Source organism: Python bivittatus, unplaced genomic scaffold (genome assembly GCF_059951505.1).
Source record: "Python bivittatus isolate LINGU-HERP-01145 unplaced genomic scaffold, Pbiv_v1 ctg000480_np1212, whole genome shotgun sequence".
Lineage (NCBI taxonomy): Eukaryota > Metazoa > Chordata > Lepidosauria > Squamata > Pythonidae > Python > Python bivittatus.
The window spans coordinates 24,956,619-24,975,964 of NW_028277075.1; the positions used below are offsets into that span (position 1 = coordinate 24,956,619).

The window sequence follows — 19,346 nt, forward strand, 5'->3', positions numbered from 1 at the left end:
ACATCAGGAAATCTGTTGTCTGGACCACGGTCACTAAACGCTGAAGTCCAACACTGCCCTCTAAGAGTAGAGCTTAGCTAAGCTCAAGAACTAATAACAATACTGAACATTCTCTGAAGACGCCACCTTTGACCAGGAGAACTGTAAGATAAAATAGATACAGCAAAGCTAATTCTAAAAAAGAGTCAAGTATGTAGCCTTGTATATGTCTCTTGAACATCTATCCAAACAAAAGAGAGTTCATACATGAGATATATGAAAATACTGTACACAGTCCTCTAAATCCATTGTCAGCTCTAAACTCTGTAGTAATTCCCAGCAGTGAAAGACAATCATGATATAAGCCACATTGTGTAAAATAGAAATGTATCCACGAAATGACTTGGGCTAAGATGGGGTTTTCTATAAAGATTTATGACTTAAAGAGATACATTGCCTAATAAATCCATGCTGTTTCTAAGTATCTGTCCCCCAACCCTGTACTCAACTTGCTAATAGTAAACATAGATCAGAGCCTCTTAATTTTCAAGGACAATGCTGGCACTTCATCTGGAATTTTATTCCTTAATAGCAGCAACAGCTGTTAGAGGATAAAATGTGAGACCAAATGCCAGCTTTGCCTATTAAGGCAAGATTGTCCTGAAAATTAAAATGCTTTTCTGTTGATCTTGTTTTTAGCAACTGACTTATATATTTCATCTTCAAAGAGTTTACATTACTATATGTGTATTCCTACAAAAGATCTCTACTGATGCATGAGTTACTACTGTTAAACACAGAATGCTTGCACAATAGGGGTTCCTTGTGAGGTCCATTAAAAGTAAATGTCCACTGCACTATAGATAATGAGGAATGGGTCTGGAGACCTAAGTTGGACTCTGTGATGCAAAACCATTTTCAGTCATAAAAAGGAAGGTATCCGTTCTGTTTGCTCCTTTACACTCATTTTATTTTCTGTGCTTTTTCTGCATAACACAGATAATTTTTTCCCTCCTTAATGTTGGCTTTGTTGTTATCATTCATTTTTGGCCATAGCGTCTTAAGTGAACTTGGCATATTTAACTTCCTACACAGTATTATGATGAATCAGTTGGAAAGTACAATATTTTACAGACCACTGGTCTAAACCAGTAATGATTGGTTTTGCCATTTCTTACATATTCTATGATAGAGATAATTTTTATTAGAGGTGATTGGGTATGACCACCTCCAACTAAAACCTGAACCATTGTAACAAGGACATCATTTCTTCCTGTAACCAGAGGTATGAACTTAATAGATTGGAACCAGTATTACATTTTGAAATGCTTTATTGGGCATTCATAGGAAAGGAGGCCAGAGCAAGATATTAATCCACCTAATTTAAGAATAGGGATGGAGGGCATTTTCATTGCTCTTGCAGCCATACCCATAGTTGAAGGTCTGATTCTTCATCATCCCATGTTATACAGGAGTAACATTCAGATCATCAGACAAGGAGAGACCAGAGTCTCTCTCCCTTGAGGTTTTCTCTGGCTTAAAGATAAGTTTGCCATCCCTATGCAGACTTCCACTCCTCAAGACTGTGGCTGGCTCTATAGCCAAAGGTGAATGGCGACCTATTTCATAGCAGAGGTCATCATAAGCATAATTCACATTGCCACAAGGGAAATTCTGCAGCTTCACCAGTTCAATTCCACCAATATCAATGTGAGGAGAATGGTTCTGACTTGGAGATGAAGGTGATGCCCGAGAACTAGGGGAGGGACTGTAATTCCCATCAAATCCTGAATCTTCTCGCTCTTGCATTGTGTTGAGTTTGGAGCTGGGACTGGATTGGCAATTATTCTCCATGACCCAGGATCCATATGTTGGGTTCCAAAGGTTTTTGGTTTTATTCTTCAACTTGTGTGAATCCAGTTTCTGGTTTAAGACTGGCTGAGCCCAAGCCCCACTGCTGGAATAATTGAAACATGGCATGCTTGGTCCTCTTGCTCTCCAATTACTAAGGTTTTCCACTAGTAGCTCTTGGGGACATTGTCCATATTTGTTCCTTGAATCATGGTCTTCAATTGTTTGGTGGCTTATCTGAGATGTAAGCGACTGGTTCCCAAGCAAAGGAACCATCCCTGTGTTGCTATTTGGATGTAGCACACTGCTTCCTTCATCCTCTGGTGTGGGGCTGCATTCAATGGGCAACTCTGTATTAATCACATCAGGGTCCTAAAAGACAAACCAACATGTTGGATTTCTTGTGCTACTCTTTGTTTTCTATTATTCTACTATCTACTAGATTTTTCTACTATAATTTAATTTAATTTAGCTGACACTCTCTCACAGAGTTGTACAAGACCAAACTAAACAAAATCCATACAGGCATGGCCTTTCTTAACTTAGAAAAGATGCTCTGGAAGACAGATGGTGATTGGAGATGGTGAGGCATCATGTGTATGTGTGCCTGACTCTTTCCCTTCGTAACATTTCCCAAAAATGGAGAAAGTATCTTATTGGTTTCTGATTATATCACTTGTGCCTCTCAATATGAAAAATTCTCTGATTCTTCAGAAAAACTCTTCAGGATGTAAGGAACTGTGGGGTTGAGGATGGGTAGGTGGGAGTGAGGAAGAGGAGCAGTAGAGTTCAGAAGACAATAATGAACTCGATTGGCCAATAATCAGGGCCATGCGTTCACGAGAGAGTGAGGGTCCTGAAGGGTGAAGCACTGCATAAAGAGTACAGCAGGAATAAGTCAGCTGTTTTTCATAAGAAGACCACCTACCTGTGTGCAGTACTTGATTCTTTCCAGGATAGTGGAGAAATTTGGTCGGTATTCAGGACTGTGCTGCCAGCACTGTGTCATGATCCGATAACTTGGAGAAGAAATTGAAAAAAGAATAATCCACCTCAGACAAGTGAAGGGAGGAAGGTTTCCCCTTTATTAGAGAGGATGAGGTTTCAGCATCAGCAGAGACTTTAAATAAGGGTCCTGTGAAGTAACTCTGATCACACACAGATTCTCAAGAGATCTCTCTCTGAGGTTATTCACATGCACTCATACAATAAATAAATGTTCAGTTGGTAAAAAAGGGGCCTTGTTCATAATTTTAAAGCAAAAAGAAGTGCAGAAAGCTTTTGAAACAGCTACAATAGGAGACCAGGGACAGTCTTCCTTCTTTCACTCTCTCCTTGATTATTTAAAAGATCCTAATACTTTTAAGGAAAAGATAAAGCTGATTTATGTCTGTGTTCTGCATATTCTCCAATGTGGGCAGATAGTAAGTACAACATTTATCAAAACTGGTACAGTTGTGGTAATCCTAAACTTTAAAGTATGGTCAGCCATGTTAAAAAAAAATCTCTGAAATTGTTTCCTGGATTCTTTCCTTTTTATTTAAGAAAGCAGTCATACTCACACAGGTCCAGGGCAGTTCTTGGGAGGGTCCATTCTTCCTCCACTGGTAACAAACTCTAATACTTCCTGGTTGGTTTTGCATGGATAAGGCATATAGCCCAAGGAGAAGATCTCCCAAAGCAGCACTCCAAAGGACCTAATATGAATGAATTCAGCCTATTATCCTTTGGGTAGCACCATCAAAGCTTTTTATCCTAGTCTGTGGTCTCTTCCATTGCTTTCCAACCACCCTCCCATTATTTATGGACAGAGAGCTGGCAAAATGCTGTTTCCTGTCACTTCTGTTCATCTTGAAAAAGTGATTTAGGCTGTAATCCTATCTGCAGTTAGCTGGGAATAAATCTCCTGAATGCCCTGAATGGACTTCTGAGCAGTTATGAAGTCACTTTCACAGGACAAGGTTAAAGGCAAGTATTTACCAGGTGTCTGTCTTGGAAGTGAAGATGCCTTCCAGGAAAGCTTCTGGAGGCATCCACTTGACTGGAAGCATGGCTCGCCCACCTTTGCGATAATAACTTGCCCTGGCCAGGTAAAAAGAGAAGAAGATGCTTTGTAAGGCAGCAAAAGAACCCATCCTTTCCCCCTTCTCTGCATTTTTACTGCAAGGCTGCATTTCACACAAATAAGTCTGAACGTCTGTTCCTAAAATTAAACATTCATAGCATCAATTCATAGAGCGCCCATCATTGCACCTTCCTTCTTATTCCCTGGATTGCTCCTAGAAAGTGCTGTTGTCTCTATTGCAGATTAATCAAGATACATTGCAGGAAAGGAGGTGAGTAAAAAAGAAAACCTCCACTCCTCCTGATTTAATATGTTTAGACATGCATCCGTTTCCTACACATTGCAATAAACTTTCAGCAATCTCTCTTCCCTTCTCCTTACCTGTAGATATCTCGGGCCATTCCAAAGTCACCGATTTTAGCTACTCGCCCAGGCCCAGTACAGGTCAAAAGGCAATTCCTTGCAGCTATATCCCTTAAAAAGAAATCACAAATGCACAAAGTGGAAGCTAGTAATTTTAAAACACTTAAGGATTAGATAACTTGCTCACTTCTGCAAGGACAGCTCTGTTGTACTCCTAACACCTTATTACATTTTCTCACTCAAATACTGTCTCCCCTGAATAGCCCCTGTTTCACAGGGTGTAAAATCCAGCTTGCAGAAATATAGCTTGCAATGTGACAAGCCTCAGCACCTATCCAACCTTGCCTGACACCAAAAACGCTAAGCAGGATTGGACTTAGTACAAGGCAGACCACTTCCATATTGCTGCTGAGAAAAGTCCATGCTGTTGAGCTTGATCCAAGGGAAGTGTTTTAATTTGACATTTGAGGGAAATTACTAGATATCAAAAATGTGCAAAATGTTTCTGAAGGTTTTTAGAGGGTCTTGGCACCCACAGGTTTGAAGACTCATTTTTAGCTTTCAAGAGGCACATCCCTCTCTTTAAACAACTGATCCAGTTGCCTATGCACACTTTTAGTATGTTAATTGTTAGTCACTGTTTTAAATACATGGAAATATTCTGGTCCCCTATCATTTGCAATGTTCCCATATCACCTTGAGAAGGCTAGAAGAAGGTCAGAGAATGGAGCCTAGAACATTCCTTAATGGCATCTCTGGATTTTCTTCCGTAATTTAATTTAACTACTCAATTTAGTTAGCATTTAATTTGTTATACATGAAAAAAATTGGATATTACAAATTGGAACTGCTAGTCAGACAGTGTAATACACCAACCCAGGTTTGAATCAGTTTAGAAAAAAAGTGATGAATCATTCAGAATCTTCCTTCCCCCATGGATTATCTACTCACCCGATCCCATCAATTATAGTCTCAAAACAGTCTGTATTAATAACAAATACAGTGGTACCTTGGGATACGAACTTAATCCGTTCTGTGACTCTGGATGTATCCTGAGTTGGTCGTAACCCGAAATGTTCGTTAGTAGAGGCGTTTGTATCCCGAGGTACCACTGTACAAGTTTCACCTCAAGCATTTTTTTTTTAATCAAAAATGCTTGATAAATGCTAATTTTCTAATGCTATATTGAAATGTAAGTTGGAAGGAAGGAAAACAGCAGTTATATGAAATTGCTTCACTTCACCACAAGTCTGGCCCCTGCTTATGACAGATGCCTCAGGTAGTGGAGAAAAGGGTCTGGTACTCCTTTGCAGACCTGTGATAAACAGCCAATACGTGGCCAATACAGATTCTATAATTTAGAGCAGGGATGGGTAACATGTCCTCCTCTATATACTATGGAATTCCAACTCCTATCAGCCCCATCCAGCATGCATGATGCTGAAGAAGGATATGAACTGTAGTCAATGGTATTTCTAAACATGCCTTGCTAGTTGTAAATCTTCTATAAGGCACAAGATTGCAGATAGCTGGCATCTCCAAATACGGGAGTGCTGTCTATTCAGTGATAGCATCTTTATCCCACTTAGAGACAACTAGCTGCATTGCTGAGATGTTTGCAAAGGGACAGGCAAGGTGGGAGGGAGAGACGCCATCTTAGTCTGATGCAAGACTGCCATCTAGTGGACACTGGAATATTGAAGGCAGCATCTAATCGGATATTTACATGTATATAACATACAGTATAATGATGCCTTACAGTGAAGGAGACAATTACTTCCCTGTATATTCCGGCACTGGCAGGTACTTGCCTGAGGTCTCTAACCAAAGTCAGAAGTCTAAATCTTTTATTGGAGAGGATGATGCACAGCTCCTCTTTGAAAAAAAGAAAAATTGAAAGTACAAAAGAGGAGGAGTATTTTCAGCTGTGCAATGCAGCAATACCTCCCCCATGTCATATATTCCTCTTTGGAAATGTGGAATTGTTCATTCAGACAACATGCAATATCACATTCCTTTGATTCTGCAGGGAAATGAGCCTCAGGTGCTGATGTGGAATACACAGGACTAGAACCCCACTTAAAAAACACACTGTGATCTATATTTATTTATTTACAGCCCATTACTAACTGCATTGGGCTTTTTGGTACAAGTTTTCTTTTATTATTATTTTTAAAAATTGACCTTACTTTATTGTTTTATATTTTATATGGTGTAATATTGTATCCTTTTAAATATCGCTCTTGGACAGTACATAAATAAATATAGATTACACTGTGATTATATAAGTCACTTGAAATCGTACCAAGTAAGACTAGTTGCTGTTACACTCAGTGAGAATTCTGTCTGAGATTTTTAGAAAGAAAGTCATGATTCTTCCCAATGTACATGGAATGAGTTTTCATCTATTTTGAAACAGATCTGTCAGAGAACACTATGGATGCTTCAGAAGTACTCATCCTAATGTTATTAGACATTATACAGTTATTCCATCCTATCATCCTTCCTGGATTTTTGCGTTAAAAAAAAGACAGACAAAGAGTAGGAAGACGCTGGAGGATTACAAATGAAGGAACCCCTCAGTGCAACAGCACGATACGAGCATGATCAGTGAGGGCTCTAAATCACTGGTTGCCATAGTTCTGTCATAAGAAATTGGAAGCAGGAGGGTTTTTTTTCAGGTGATGCAACTTGGGAAATGTAGCCTTATGTAGGACCACTGATAAAAAAAAATATCCATAGGAACCCAACACGAAAAAAAGAACGTATCAATCATTATATGGAAGAGCTTCTCTTACCTATGAATGAAGTGATTCTCCTCCAGATATTTGCAACCACAAGCGATGTCCCTGGCAATATTTAGCAAGTCCAGCATCATCAAAGCAGATGGCTGATTCTGTATGGCATGCCATTGAGAGAGAAGAAAACAAAGAAAATTAAATACAGGTAGCCCTTGTTTAGCGACTGACTCATTTAACGACCATCTGTAGTTACAACAGTGATGAAAAAGTAACTTTACAACCAGTGCTTGCATTTACAACCTTCACAGGTCTGTAAAGCAAAGGAAAATTGAGGTAAGATCATAAGCACAGTCGCAGTTGTACTTAGCTTCCACTCTGTTTAATGGCTGAGTTGCCAGTCCCAATTGTGGTTGCTAAATGAGGACTACCTATATAGCCAGTCAGTGTGGGAGTGAGAGAAAACTATTTACATTGTTTAATTGTGCCCAGGACCTGTTTGAAGTGGCTGCCCTCTCCTGCTTCAGAACTAAAGCTATTAACAGAAATTGAAAGGAGACAGGGAAATATTGACCTTCCTTGCAAATGTCAAGTACATTGATCTATTTCAAATCTGAATTGATGCTCCCTCCAGATGGAAGCATAGTTTGTTTCTCTCCCTGTTGAAGGAACAAGTAAAAATAGAGGGAAAGCAGCCAAATTAAAAGTGAAAAACTCTCTCTCTCCCTCCCCACGCCTTCTGCCCTGCCAGCTCAAGCCAAGAAAGATGGTGCTTTCCAGCAAAAATAAACATCACTTCTGTTATTTTTCTGAAGCACTAATTATATTCAGTGCTCACTGCACCATATCCTGGGGTGTGTGTTTCAAAAGTCACTGGGGAAATGTTATCCTTTCCTTTTTTGGCTCCGAGTGCCTCATGCCAATGCCACGAACGTTGTTATGCATGTAGAAACCCCAGCTGGGTTCACGCAGCATGCCAGGTCATGGCATGAGATGATCTGAGAACAACATGTTGATCTTCAGAGATAAGAGATGGGGTGAATGATGCAAATACTAAAGAAAAAGACAAGCGTAGAACTGAAGCACCTTTTTATTGGAGAGGTTCGAGAAAATGATCCTTTAACTACCCCACAGCCTTTTCCATTTCTCCATGTCTTCATCTCCCTCTTCATGCAAGTTTCCAGATGTTTTCTTTCATTTAGACAATTGTCTGAACTGTATGTTCACCGGGCAACATAGAGTGATATAACCTCAACGTAACTGTTTCATCCTGTACTTTTGCCTGCTGACAAATTGTGCACTTATTTGGAGTGTGATCCAAAAAGCCCTGTGACCCAGCAAGATTTCATAAGGATTAGGACAAGGTGATGAAGCTGGATGTAGGACAACACAATGTTGCTCTGCAATATTTGGTTTTTGTTACTGCAGTCTGTTAACAGGATATGGGAATTCCCTTTCACTTTTTGGAGATGGTTTAGTTATGCTTAACATGTCTGATAAATATTTCTGGAATTTTATATAATAGCAATGCATTACAATTGCCTAATTCATCATAGGGATTGTGTGTTGCAAAGGTGAGGCAAATAATTTGCTTAAATTATGACAACTTCTGGCTGCCAAGGCTGGAATAATTAAGACAGAAATGAGATTTAAAGCTTGGTTAAGTTAGTTCAACTTTCCCCAACCAGCACTCTCCAGATGTGCTGAGGCTGCAACTCCCAGAATGTCCAGCCAGTACTGAGACTGGAACAGAGTGATCTAGTCCTTAGTAGAATAATATAGAGTAAATACCGTATATACTTGCAGATACTGTAAGCCCATTCATGGATAAGCCAAACCCAATTTTTTGGGTGTATTCTGACACCTAAAATTGTAGGCTTATCTATGAGTACAGGTAGTCCTTGTTCAGTGACCACATCTGGGACTGCAACTCAGTTGTTAAATGAAGTGGTCGCTAAGTGAAACTGTGACTGTGATTACAATCTTACATAAGTTTTCCTTTGCTTTACAGACCTGCGAAGGTAGAAAATGTGAAGATTTGTTGTAAAGTTACTTTTTCATCACCATCATAACTGCAAATGCCCACTAAACAAGGCAGTCACTAAATGAGGACTACCTGTATATATGGTAGCTACTTTATTCAAGCTGTGTAATAGTGTGAAAATCAATCCTGTTTCAATAACTTGTTATGCCAGAGCAAGAGAAGGTTGGAAAAAGTAAGACCTGACTCACCTCCCGAGGCCGATTCTGCCGTAGGAAGCTCTTCATGTCTCCTCCAGTCATAAGCTCCAAAAGGATGAAACGAGGCAAAGTTTGGAGGCTAACCCCAATGCACTGTACTATATTCTGGTGATTGAACTTACTTCAGGTTAGCCACCACACAGCACAAAGCAGAGGAGGGAAAAAAATGATATTGGTGTTAGATAGCAACCAATTTAATATCTTGCTAAATTCTGGTTAATTGCAATTCTATGCAATGAGTGATTGTAGAACTGAGATGTCCACTATCAGACCACCTGAAGGCCTATAGACAATGATTAATTTTATTGGAGGGTTAATTGTGAGTAGGGTAGCTCCTTGTTACCACTTCTCACATTGATTCTTGCATATGTTAAGTATCCCAGCTCTTTTCAAAGATAAATGGATGGCCCCATTCACTCAGTGGATTGAAGACCTGATTGCACTTGCCACTTATGAGTGGATTGCCTACAAACATAGAATTTGTTTGGACAAGTATAATGAAATATGGGACTCGTTTATACAAAATACAGTAGGTTAAAAAATGATAGTCATATAAATGTATTGGAAATATATATGCATTTGAAAAATATTTGCATTATATATATATATAGATTTGCAACTATTTACTGTTATAATGGTATACTATACTAAGTTTTTATTTTTTGTTGTTGTATTTTTGTCACTTTTTTGTAATAGCACCTTTTAATGTTTTCTTACTTCTTGTGTATTATTATTTTTGTGGAGTTTTTTTGGTTGTTATTAATTAAAAAGCAATACAAGATTTATAAAGAAAAGTATCCCAGCTCTTTTCTTGTGATCCATGGAGCCCACCAACACTCCATTCTTAAAATCTGGCAACAAACTAATTATGGCAGTACAGATTTTGACTTTTTTCAAAAACATAATCAGTCAGATAGGTGTATTAAAGCTGTGATAAACTTAGCACACCTATTTTACTAAAACAAAATCCTAGCCTTCAAAAAAGCAGACTAAAGTTGCAGCCTGCCCATTCTGCGTCCTTGACACATCCTCTGTGCTGTTCAGTGACCAGGAAAAAACAGCCGTCCATTAAGTGTAAAAATATTGCCTGATCCTGTTCTTAGCTATTATGGAAACCTCTCTCTCTGTAGCTTCCTCTCTACTTCTAGGATGGCAAATGGGAGAACATATAGCAATTATTAGGTGAAAAAAATAGGTAACTGATCTTATCTATGTGCCTGAGGGTATAACTTGGCTGAAAACCAATCTCTACTTCCTTCCTCACTGCAGAGTGGCATAGCGATCATGTTGTTGGACTTGGATTAGGGAGACTCAAGTTAAATCCCCCACCTCAACCATGGAACTCACTGGTTGACTTTGGGCCAATCATATTCTCTTAGCTTACCTTCCCTCCCAAGGTTACTATGGGGATAAAATCAGAGATGATTACCATGTAAATCACTTTGACCTCTCAAAGAAAAGGTTACTTTGAATACAGTAACTAAATGGGAACAAAAAAATAATACTACTGAAATTGAAATGGAATTATTTCTGCCAAATCTACTAGATTTAACCTTCTCCCAGTTGCCATGATGCTGATACCTTGGAAGCCCACCCTCAGCTTCCCATGTCCCCAGGGTTGCTGTTGATAACAGAAAAAGCAGACATGCTATCCATACTTAGATGGAAAAAGTTTATACCATCACATTCCTAAAAATAATGATCCCAAGATGGATGCCATCTATACTTATGTATAATTAGGTCCCCCTGTGAAGTAAAGCTGTTGTGAGTACGCAAAGCATAAATTGTTGGTGTTATTTGGTCTCTCATAACAGTCCCCAAAGTCAGTGTTAAATTGTTACTAAATCCATTATATAGAAATTATATCACTGGGGAAAGAACAGGACTTAGAACTCTTTGAAATTTAACCAAACTTTGAAATAGGTTTTTAGAGATAGCCCTTTCTTTTGTATAAATAAATTTGCAGATGGAACTGCATCAGATCTGCTATAGTATATTTAACTTATCCATGGCAAAACAGTCATTTCATGTCATTAAACGATACACATAAACAGAAAGTCCTGGGCAACCAACTCATTATTGCTGTTAGGACAATCAGTGTATTTAATGTTCTGTTTGTTTTGGCCTTCAGACCAGGATTCTTCTGAATTCTGGGTGAGGAGAGCTTTGATTACTTTTCCTGTGTTGTAAAAAGTAAAAGTAAAGTCTCCCTCAAGTGAGGCTTGAAATATAAATACTTATAATGAAATTATTTTAAAAATTAAAATATAATTAATAATTAAACAAAACAGTTAATTCTCCCTGCTGCCTGCATTCTCACTGGCTTTTTCCAAAAGGATTAAATTCTTTTCCTGAAGTTCTCTTCTACAAGAGGCAATAGTTACCCAATTAAAAGGATGTCCTTGAATATATAAAAATCTCGTCTATTTATCAATAATTGGAACTCTGACTCAATTGAACTGTTTTATTGGTTGAATTTTCTGACTTGAAGAGTTACATACCACCCAATATGCAACCCACATTGGGGTTGAGTCCAGATTTTTCATTCTATCCTTAGGAGCATCTCTGGCAAAGGTATTTTTGGAATGTTGCTGACAGAAGCATTCCAGGAGATAGGAATGGCAAATGTTACTGTCTCCTCCCCAGTTCAGGCAGTGGAAATGCATCCCAGTGATAGAAGTTGCCTCCTAATGGAAGGAGCCCTCTCAACTATACCAGCTGCATCCAACCGTTAGAGCTTTTCAAGATTACAGGAGGTCAGCTCACCTGTGAACTATAATTGTGTCTTTAGCTGAAGGACCTCTGGAAAGTATGGTTTAGCTAATGGCTGGAGAGGCCTTAGGGTTGGCTAAATTTCTTCTTAGGGCTTGTACACCCACTCCATAATGTCAGGTTGAAGTTGCCTGGGATTCTTGGAGGACACCTTTACATGATGCAACCTTTTCTCACCCCTAGCCCTTAGCTAATGTATTTTCCTGAAAATGAAGCCTTGTTATCTGCATGATGTGTGGTGCTTCAGCTGCAACTGAACAGACGATGCAACACCAAGTGGGATCTGCCCAGCTCCTATTAGCTGTTTTCAGCTGCTGTGGGCATACCCCATCTCCTGCAGTCATCCACAGTGGGTAGTGGCTGAGAGGCAGCGTGCCTGGTTGTATGATCCTTTGAGTCATATATACTCTTCCCTCCCATATCCTCTGTGCCATGTGTTGGCAGGCTGCACAGAGGAGCAATGCTTGTGGATGGGAAAGTATCCAACTGCTTCAGCCAGTGCCATCCCCAGTGTAGTGTGTTAGCTTATTGCACGGGGATCTGAGAGGACACAGTATGATTAAGACAGCAGCATTCACACTCTCATAGTAGAGTTGAGATGGGCTATGGGGACAGATCAAATTTATGATTGGATACTTCGCGCTGCCCTGGGACTGGAGGACAGCACATGAAACCAGCTGTCTAGATGTCCTCAGACATTATTTGGAGAGATGGTGAAGAGGGGAAAAGAAAACATAGGCTGACAAAGACACAGTGAGAAACATGTTGGGAGAAGAGTCCTGAGAAAAACGGGAGGGAAAATCATAAGGAGGGAATTCATCTTCTAATCCTGCTTTGGCTGTGATTTGTGATGCATCCCTTCCTCCTTACAGCTGGCATGGCCTATCTGCAATAAATGAATCCTGTATATTTCAGGCTTAGGAATTTGTACTTCAAGCTCAAGAACTTTAAAAAATATTATTTTTAAATAACATATTGGTATGTAATAATTAGACAAATATTCCATTACTGCTTGATTGGGTAAGCTCTCATTTTCTTGATAGATGGAAATAGCTAACCACAAGAACATATTTGAAAGTACCCATTGGGCAGATATTTAAAAAAATACAAACATGCACAAGTGCCCCATTGCCCAGAGTTGTCACTCAGAAGTCCTTCAGTCTGGGTGGGATGCAGTCACCACTGGTTGGGCCTCAGCCACTTGTTGGAGCTGAAGGGGGAAGTAAACTCCTACTAATGCCTCTAGGAATGTTTTTCATGCCAAGCATTTAGGGAAAGGCAGATAGCAATGAAAGTTTATTAGCCTAGCCATTAATCATGCAATCACACCTATTTACAAGGTACTTTTCTGATATTCAGAAACCTGCTGGAATTTTTCCTAAGGTGTGTCTCACTTTTGTTTAAAAAAAAAAAAAAAAGGGTGGGGAGGTGGAGAAGAAAAGACACACTGTTGAAACTACCTGTCAAGAAAAGTCACCTCAGCCTTCAGGCTCTCCTAGGACTCTGAAGTATCTCTTTTTTAGCTATTACTCAATTTTAATTGGGAATACCATTGCCAGATCCTGAAGATGTGTTGGTCTACAGTTCCAACAATTCCCAGTCAATGTGGCAGTCAGGAGATCTGGATAACTGTAGCATTTATATCCCATTTTCTGGCTCTTTCTTCACAACATAAGCACCACAGAAATAATGCTTACTAGGTAGAGAAGCATGTATCTGACTAGGACTTATCTTGAAAAACTAAGCAAAGTCACATATGGATAGTATTTGGATATGAGACAACCAGGGCTGTAGGCTAGATTGGGAAGTTAAAAAAAATATTTTAGAAGAAAGCAGTGGCAAAACACTTCATATTGCCAAGAAAACTATATGAACACTTACCAAACACTGAGCCTAATTAAAAGGAGAGACTAGACTTACAAAGAGATTAAATAGCAACTAACATCCTATTAATATATGTAACTAATAACACATAGAGATGAGGAAGATGTTCAGTACTGACCCAGTCCAATCTTTTTTACATGGGCATATTCAGCATGGTTCTCTGCTATGTGGCACCTATGTGAGAGTAACTCATGTTCTGACACTGTACTGTATGAGCATAAATGTTTATCTTGCAACTCTCATGTAGACAGCTCTTTACAGGCTGCTAAAACATTGACCCATCCCACCTAGTCAGGCAGAGAAGGTATGCTATGGACCCCATCTATGAAAGAATGTTGACTGGCAGGACCCAGGAGGAGACCCTTCTCTGCCATTGGCCCTGCCCTATGGAACACTCTTCCCCCAGAGGTGAGGTGGGCCCCCACCCTCCTGGCCTTCTGGAAGGGGGTGAAGACCTGGTTCTGCCAACTCACATGGGGCGAGAGGAGGGATAACCAACCCTGGAGGTGGCTGGCATCTTGAAGACGCTCCCACAGGTTAACAACCATTACTTAACATCAATTACCTTGGAAGATGCTATTTATTAATGAACATTGGCTTATTGTATTTTAGTAAGTATTTTAACCAGTATTTATCTACTGTATCTACTGTAAACTGCTCAGAGTCACTCATTGAGTGAGATGGGCGGTGACTACATTTGAAATATAAATAAATAAATAAATAAATAAATAAATAAATAAATAAATAGGCTCAATGAAGTCCTGAACCTCAGGAATGAGAAAATCAACTATGCGATCCTTCCTGGTGCATTAAAGTAATGGACTTTTATATTAAATTGAGTTCAAAAGGACAGGAAGAAGGTGGCCAACTAGATACTTAGATGGTTAGAACTTCTTAGCTGGACCTCTGCTGAGGTTGGCTGAAGTTCTCATTGGATCTTCATTAGACTCTTCTGAAGAAATATATTGGTAATGGTCATATTGGTCATATTCATGAAGAAAAAGAATCAAGAGTCATCTGGCCTTGAGGAAGGGGGAGTTACAGTGCTTAATGTTCTTTGCAAAGTGGTTCACTTTGATTGATTACCTGCCATCAAGTTGTTTTCTACTCCTAGTGACCATATAGATAGATTTTCTCCATGCTCAAGAGCACTATTGTTCTTCAGTTTTGAACACAGCCAAACTGTTCTCTCACAACAGGCTGGCTGTCATGTTATTTCAAATGAGGACACCTATGACTTCAGGTAGAAGAAAGGATAGCTGGAGCTTGGCTAAATGTGCTCCTCAGTGGAGCATTCTGTAGGTGCTTTCTGTGTACAGTGTTCCCAGTAATGATACTAATTGTTCATTGGTGTCCTCACTTGAAAGCAATAGCTGGCATGACTCCAAGTACCCAGCTTACTTTTATAGTTGAAGATGATGATACTGCTAAATATGGATGGTAGAGAGAAAGAATACATTTTTATTCACCTTGACATTTGATATCTCAAATGATATGTGGTTCTGCTATTCATGTGTATGAGTATTGGCACATATGCATGTACATGTATGTTATATACTGCTTGGAGATAAAAGATGGTATGTACATATTTTTTATTTTTTATAATAATTTTATTAAACATTACAGTAATACAAATAAAAACTAATACAAACTACAAAAAATGAAAGAATAAAAAGAAAAAATAAAAAGTGCCGAGAAAGGAAAAAAGAATAGAAAAGAAAAATACAAAAGAAAAAATAGTAAAAGTTTAACAAAGAAAAAGAAAAGAAATATATAAAGAAGTGACTTCCCCCTTTAACAATTTATCACCTTCTCTTAAAATACATTAATGATCTCTTCATCCCATACCTCATATCTTATCTATAAACAGTTCCTTAAAACCTCATCTTTCAGTCCTGATCAGCAAAAGTCCATTAAGGGTTACCAGAAATAACAACCTATCTATTTTAACCTTGAGCAGATAAATCCACTTTATATTCCTTTCTTTTATTTTTAACAATCTTAATTGTTAATCCCGTCAAATCATGTCCTAGAATTTGCCTGCAAGAAAGCAACCAAGCTCAGAGAACCCCAAGGACTCCACAGTTCAACCCTGAGCTACATATATTCTCTTCTTTTGTTTTCATTTTTTCTTTTTCATTTTTCCTTCTCACAAAATCCTTCAGAACTTTAACAAGTCTCTTTTGTAAATCCAATAAAGGAGGGTCATCCAAGTCACTCTTTTGCCATCTGTGTTTCCCTTGTAATTATTAAGATATCAGCCAGTTTCATTTGTAAATTCAGTATAGCATATTTTTCCATATCATTCTTATAACTTGTGATTTTTGAATCCACTTTCAGATCGGTCTCAATCTTGTCCAGTAAAACTTGTTCCTCTTCCATAACATCTTTTAAACACAGTCTATCTATAGAGGCAGACATTCTTAAATTAACTTCTGGGTCCATTGTTCAAAAATATCCTCCAAATTAAGTGTTCTTCCCCTTTAATTGTAATCTTTATTTCCTTCTGGTTCCCTCTAATGTCCAATGTTCAAACTGCTATCCTATCATGTTTTCTATTAAGAAGTCAAAACAGCAGCCTTTTCCTATGGGAAGGATTCTTATGCTTAGTTTCAAAATCTCATTTCAAATCCATCTGGACCTTAGTCTGTTTATAACTTTCCAAAATCAACTTTCTAATCACCCTTTTGCTGTTTGCTCCAAAAAAAATAAATAAATAAAAGGAATTATTTTTAAAATGTTCTTAAACTTATCTTTAAAACTTCTTTTGCTAAGGATTAAGGTAGACTCACTTAGTGCGTGTTATCAGACTTGTCAGTCAGTAGGTTCTTAATAGTTGAAAAGCAGTTAAGAAGCAATTTGTAGAAGTGATTAAGAAATGAGGATCAGCAGAACTTTATGCTTATAAGGCTACATTGCAGCTGTGAGCTTGGTGGAAATCCCTTGACTCCCAGCCACTCTACTTGTGAGCCGACTGCAGAAACCTCACTTCCTGCAGTTCGCTCACAAGGAGCAGCTGTCCAGAGTGCACGTGGGCAATCTCACAATCTCTCCTTTGTGGAGAGGCTTGGCCAGCCAGAAAAACCCCATCTGGTTGCCGATCTCACCGCAATGCTGTCTCCGTTCCTTCGAAGATGTCTAGTTCACCATATCCTCACCGGAGGTCCTCAGCATGTACATATTTTGAATGAGTGAATGTCTGAACAGCACTTGCAATATATGAGACTAGATTTCAGCAGCCTGCAAGTTTTTGCTCACTACCTTCTTCTGGACACTGTGAAATTAGAATTTCTGTAGCAGCACTCTTAAAAGCTTTACTACCAATTGGCAGTTTCTAGGGAATGAAAGGAAAGAGAACTGGGGATGTGTGGCTTATATAATGTATACCCTATTACTTTCTTTTTAAGTTGGTGCTGCTGAAATCAATCCAAGTTTGAATAAAGTCTCTTGAGACAGATTTCTAGTTATGTCTCATTGGCCTTGTTAACCTATAATCCTGTCTAAGAAGAAAGTTTTAAAATGCACCTGATTATCAGCGCTTCCATCAGGAAATCCATCTCATCCTGCTCTGAACAGATTTCTGGCAATGTCTGTTGAAAGGAAACAGAAAAAGTGGAACCCATTGCAGGTTACTGGCAGGAGAAAATGGGAAGGCAGAATTCTTGTTTATTAGAACAACCCTTTGGTTGTATTTCATTTTTATACTGCTTCTCAGCCTGAAAAGTGAACAAAATTGAAACCCAGCAAAAATAGCAAATCATTCTAAAGCAAATCCTGAAAACAACATGATTATAGCACTGATGTCATCCAAATGCCCCTGATATGGAAGATATGACACACAGAGATGCTTATTATCTGCCACCATCTACCTTCCAATTCAGAGTACAGTAGTATAGACACACAGGGGAAAAGCAGAGTAGAGTGGGAATAGAGAGAACCTTTTTGGTGGTGCAATCCTGATTTGCAAATGTCTTCTTTAAACAGTCCATTGGCTTTATTTTTCACTATCTTTTTGATGTCAGGCTGAGCATGCCCTGCTTATCCATACCCTTTCTTATAAAAAATACTCATCAATTTCAATTGCTTCTGTTCTTTTTACAGTTTCGGAAGGCGCTTCTTGCTTTTTGGTGCATTCTTATTTATAGCTATGGTTATTTATTTGTAAGCTCCTCAGATGTCTGTTTTAATGAAAACACCAGATAAAATTTCAGAAAGAAAAAAACCAAAAAGAATGTAAAAGACACAATTAAGTTTGGTCATAGTTGTGACTATGACTACATAGGTAGTATTAAGCCAATCTTGGTTGATCTTGAAAAAGCTAAGCAGGATCAGATATGGTTAGTTCTTAGATGAGAGACCCTCCATGAAATCCCAGGACTGTAGACTAGCCTGGAAAGTTTTGAAAAATCCCAGAAGAAGGCAATGAGTACCCAAAAACATGGATGTGTCCATGAAGTCATCAAGAGTCAAACATAGATAATATTAGCTGAAGACACTAACCTTGATAGCCACCTGCAGAGGACTGGGATCCCCTGTGATTCCTACCACTGTTCCTTTGTAAACTTCACCAAATGCCCCATGTCCAAGTGCCCTAAAGGGGGGGAGAAAACAAAAACACACATTCATTACTTTGTGCACTTCCTGTATCTACACCAAGCAAATCCTTCTGTACTCCAAAACATTGGACAATGCAGGGACTGTTGGAAGTGTCCATTATCTGAGGCTGCTTATATACAGATTAAGCACTGGTGAGGAAACAAGCATAAAGATAGCAGTATATTTTTGTTAACATTTCCCCAAAAGCAAATTGCATGCACTTAGAGCTCTCTAACTAAATTCAGGCTTTCTCTCCTGCGCTACAATTATGAGTGGGTGTCCAAATGTTATGTTAAGCATGCATTCTACCTGAAAGGGGGGGGGGGTCGCTCAGAAATTCGTACAAAGTGGCCATTCTTACCCTTAGCCAAGTTTAGAAATATTAGCACCCATGAAGAAGTATTTTATAAATGCAACCATCTCTTTATTTGACAGAACTCAGCAGCATTCCTGTTACAGTAGGTTCAGAAACAAAGAGGAGGCAAAAATAGCCAAGATATTCTAGCCAATGTCTATGACATTATAGCAGAATACTAACATGAGTAGTAGTGCTAAGAGGTAGTCATAGTTGTACTGGTTAAAGGCATTGGAGTAGTAATCAGAAGACCATGAGTTCTAGTTTTGCCATAGGCATGAATGACTTTGGGCAAGATCCCCCTCTTTCAGCCCTGGGAAGAAAGCAAGGACAAACCACTTCTAAAAATGCTGCCAAGAAAACTGCATGGACTTGACCATGTAGTCAACAGAACTAGAATATAGACATATACAAATAATAATAATAATAATAATAATAATAATAATAATAATTTAATTTATATCCTGCCCAACACTTAGCAACTCTGGGCAATTGAATATAC

General features: G+C 38.8%; 1 protein-coding gene across 1 annotated transcript in view; it reads right to left on the bottom strand.

Annotated features, from left to right (window-relative positions):
* LTK (leukocyte receptor tyrosine kinase) overlaps positions 1-19,346 on the bottom strand; it is a 111,345-nt gene continuing 91,999 nt past the window's right edge. The window contains exons 21-29 of the mRNA XM_088145484.1: positions 18,394-18,484; positions 17,419-17,483; positions 9,229-9,358; positions 7,057-7,154; positions 4,277-4,369; positions 3,811-3,912; positions 3,393-3,527; positions 2,759-2,849; positions 1-2,202 (exon numbers count right to left, since the gene is read on the bottom strand). Coding sequence (XP_088001610.1) covers positions 1,444-2,202; positions 2,759-2,849; positions 3,393-3,527; positions 3,811-3,912; positions 4,277-4,369; positions 7,057-7,154; positions 9,229-9,358; positions 17,419-17,483; positions 18,394-18,484 — 1,564 coding nt within the window. The 3' untranslated portion in view covers positions 1-1,443. The remainder of the gene's footprint in view (positions 2,203-2,758; positions 2,850-3,392; positions 3,528-3,810; positions 3,913-4,276; positions 4,370-7,056; positions 7,155-9,228; positions 9,359-17,418; positions 17,484-18,393; positions 18,485-19,346) is intronic.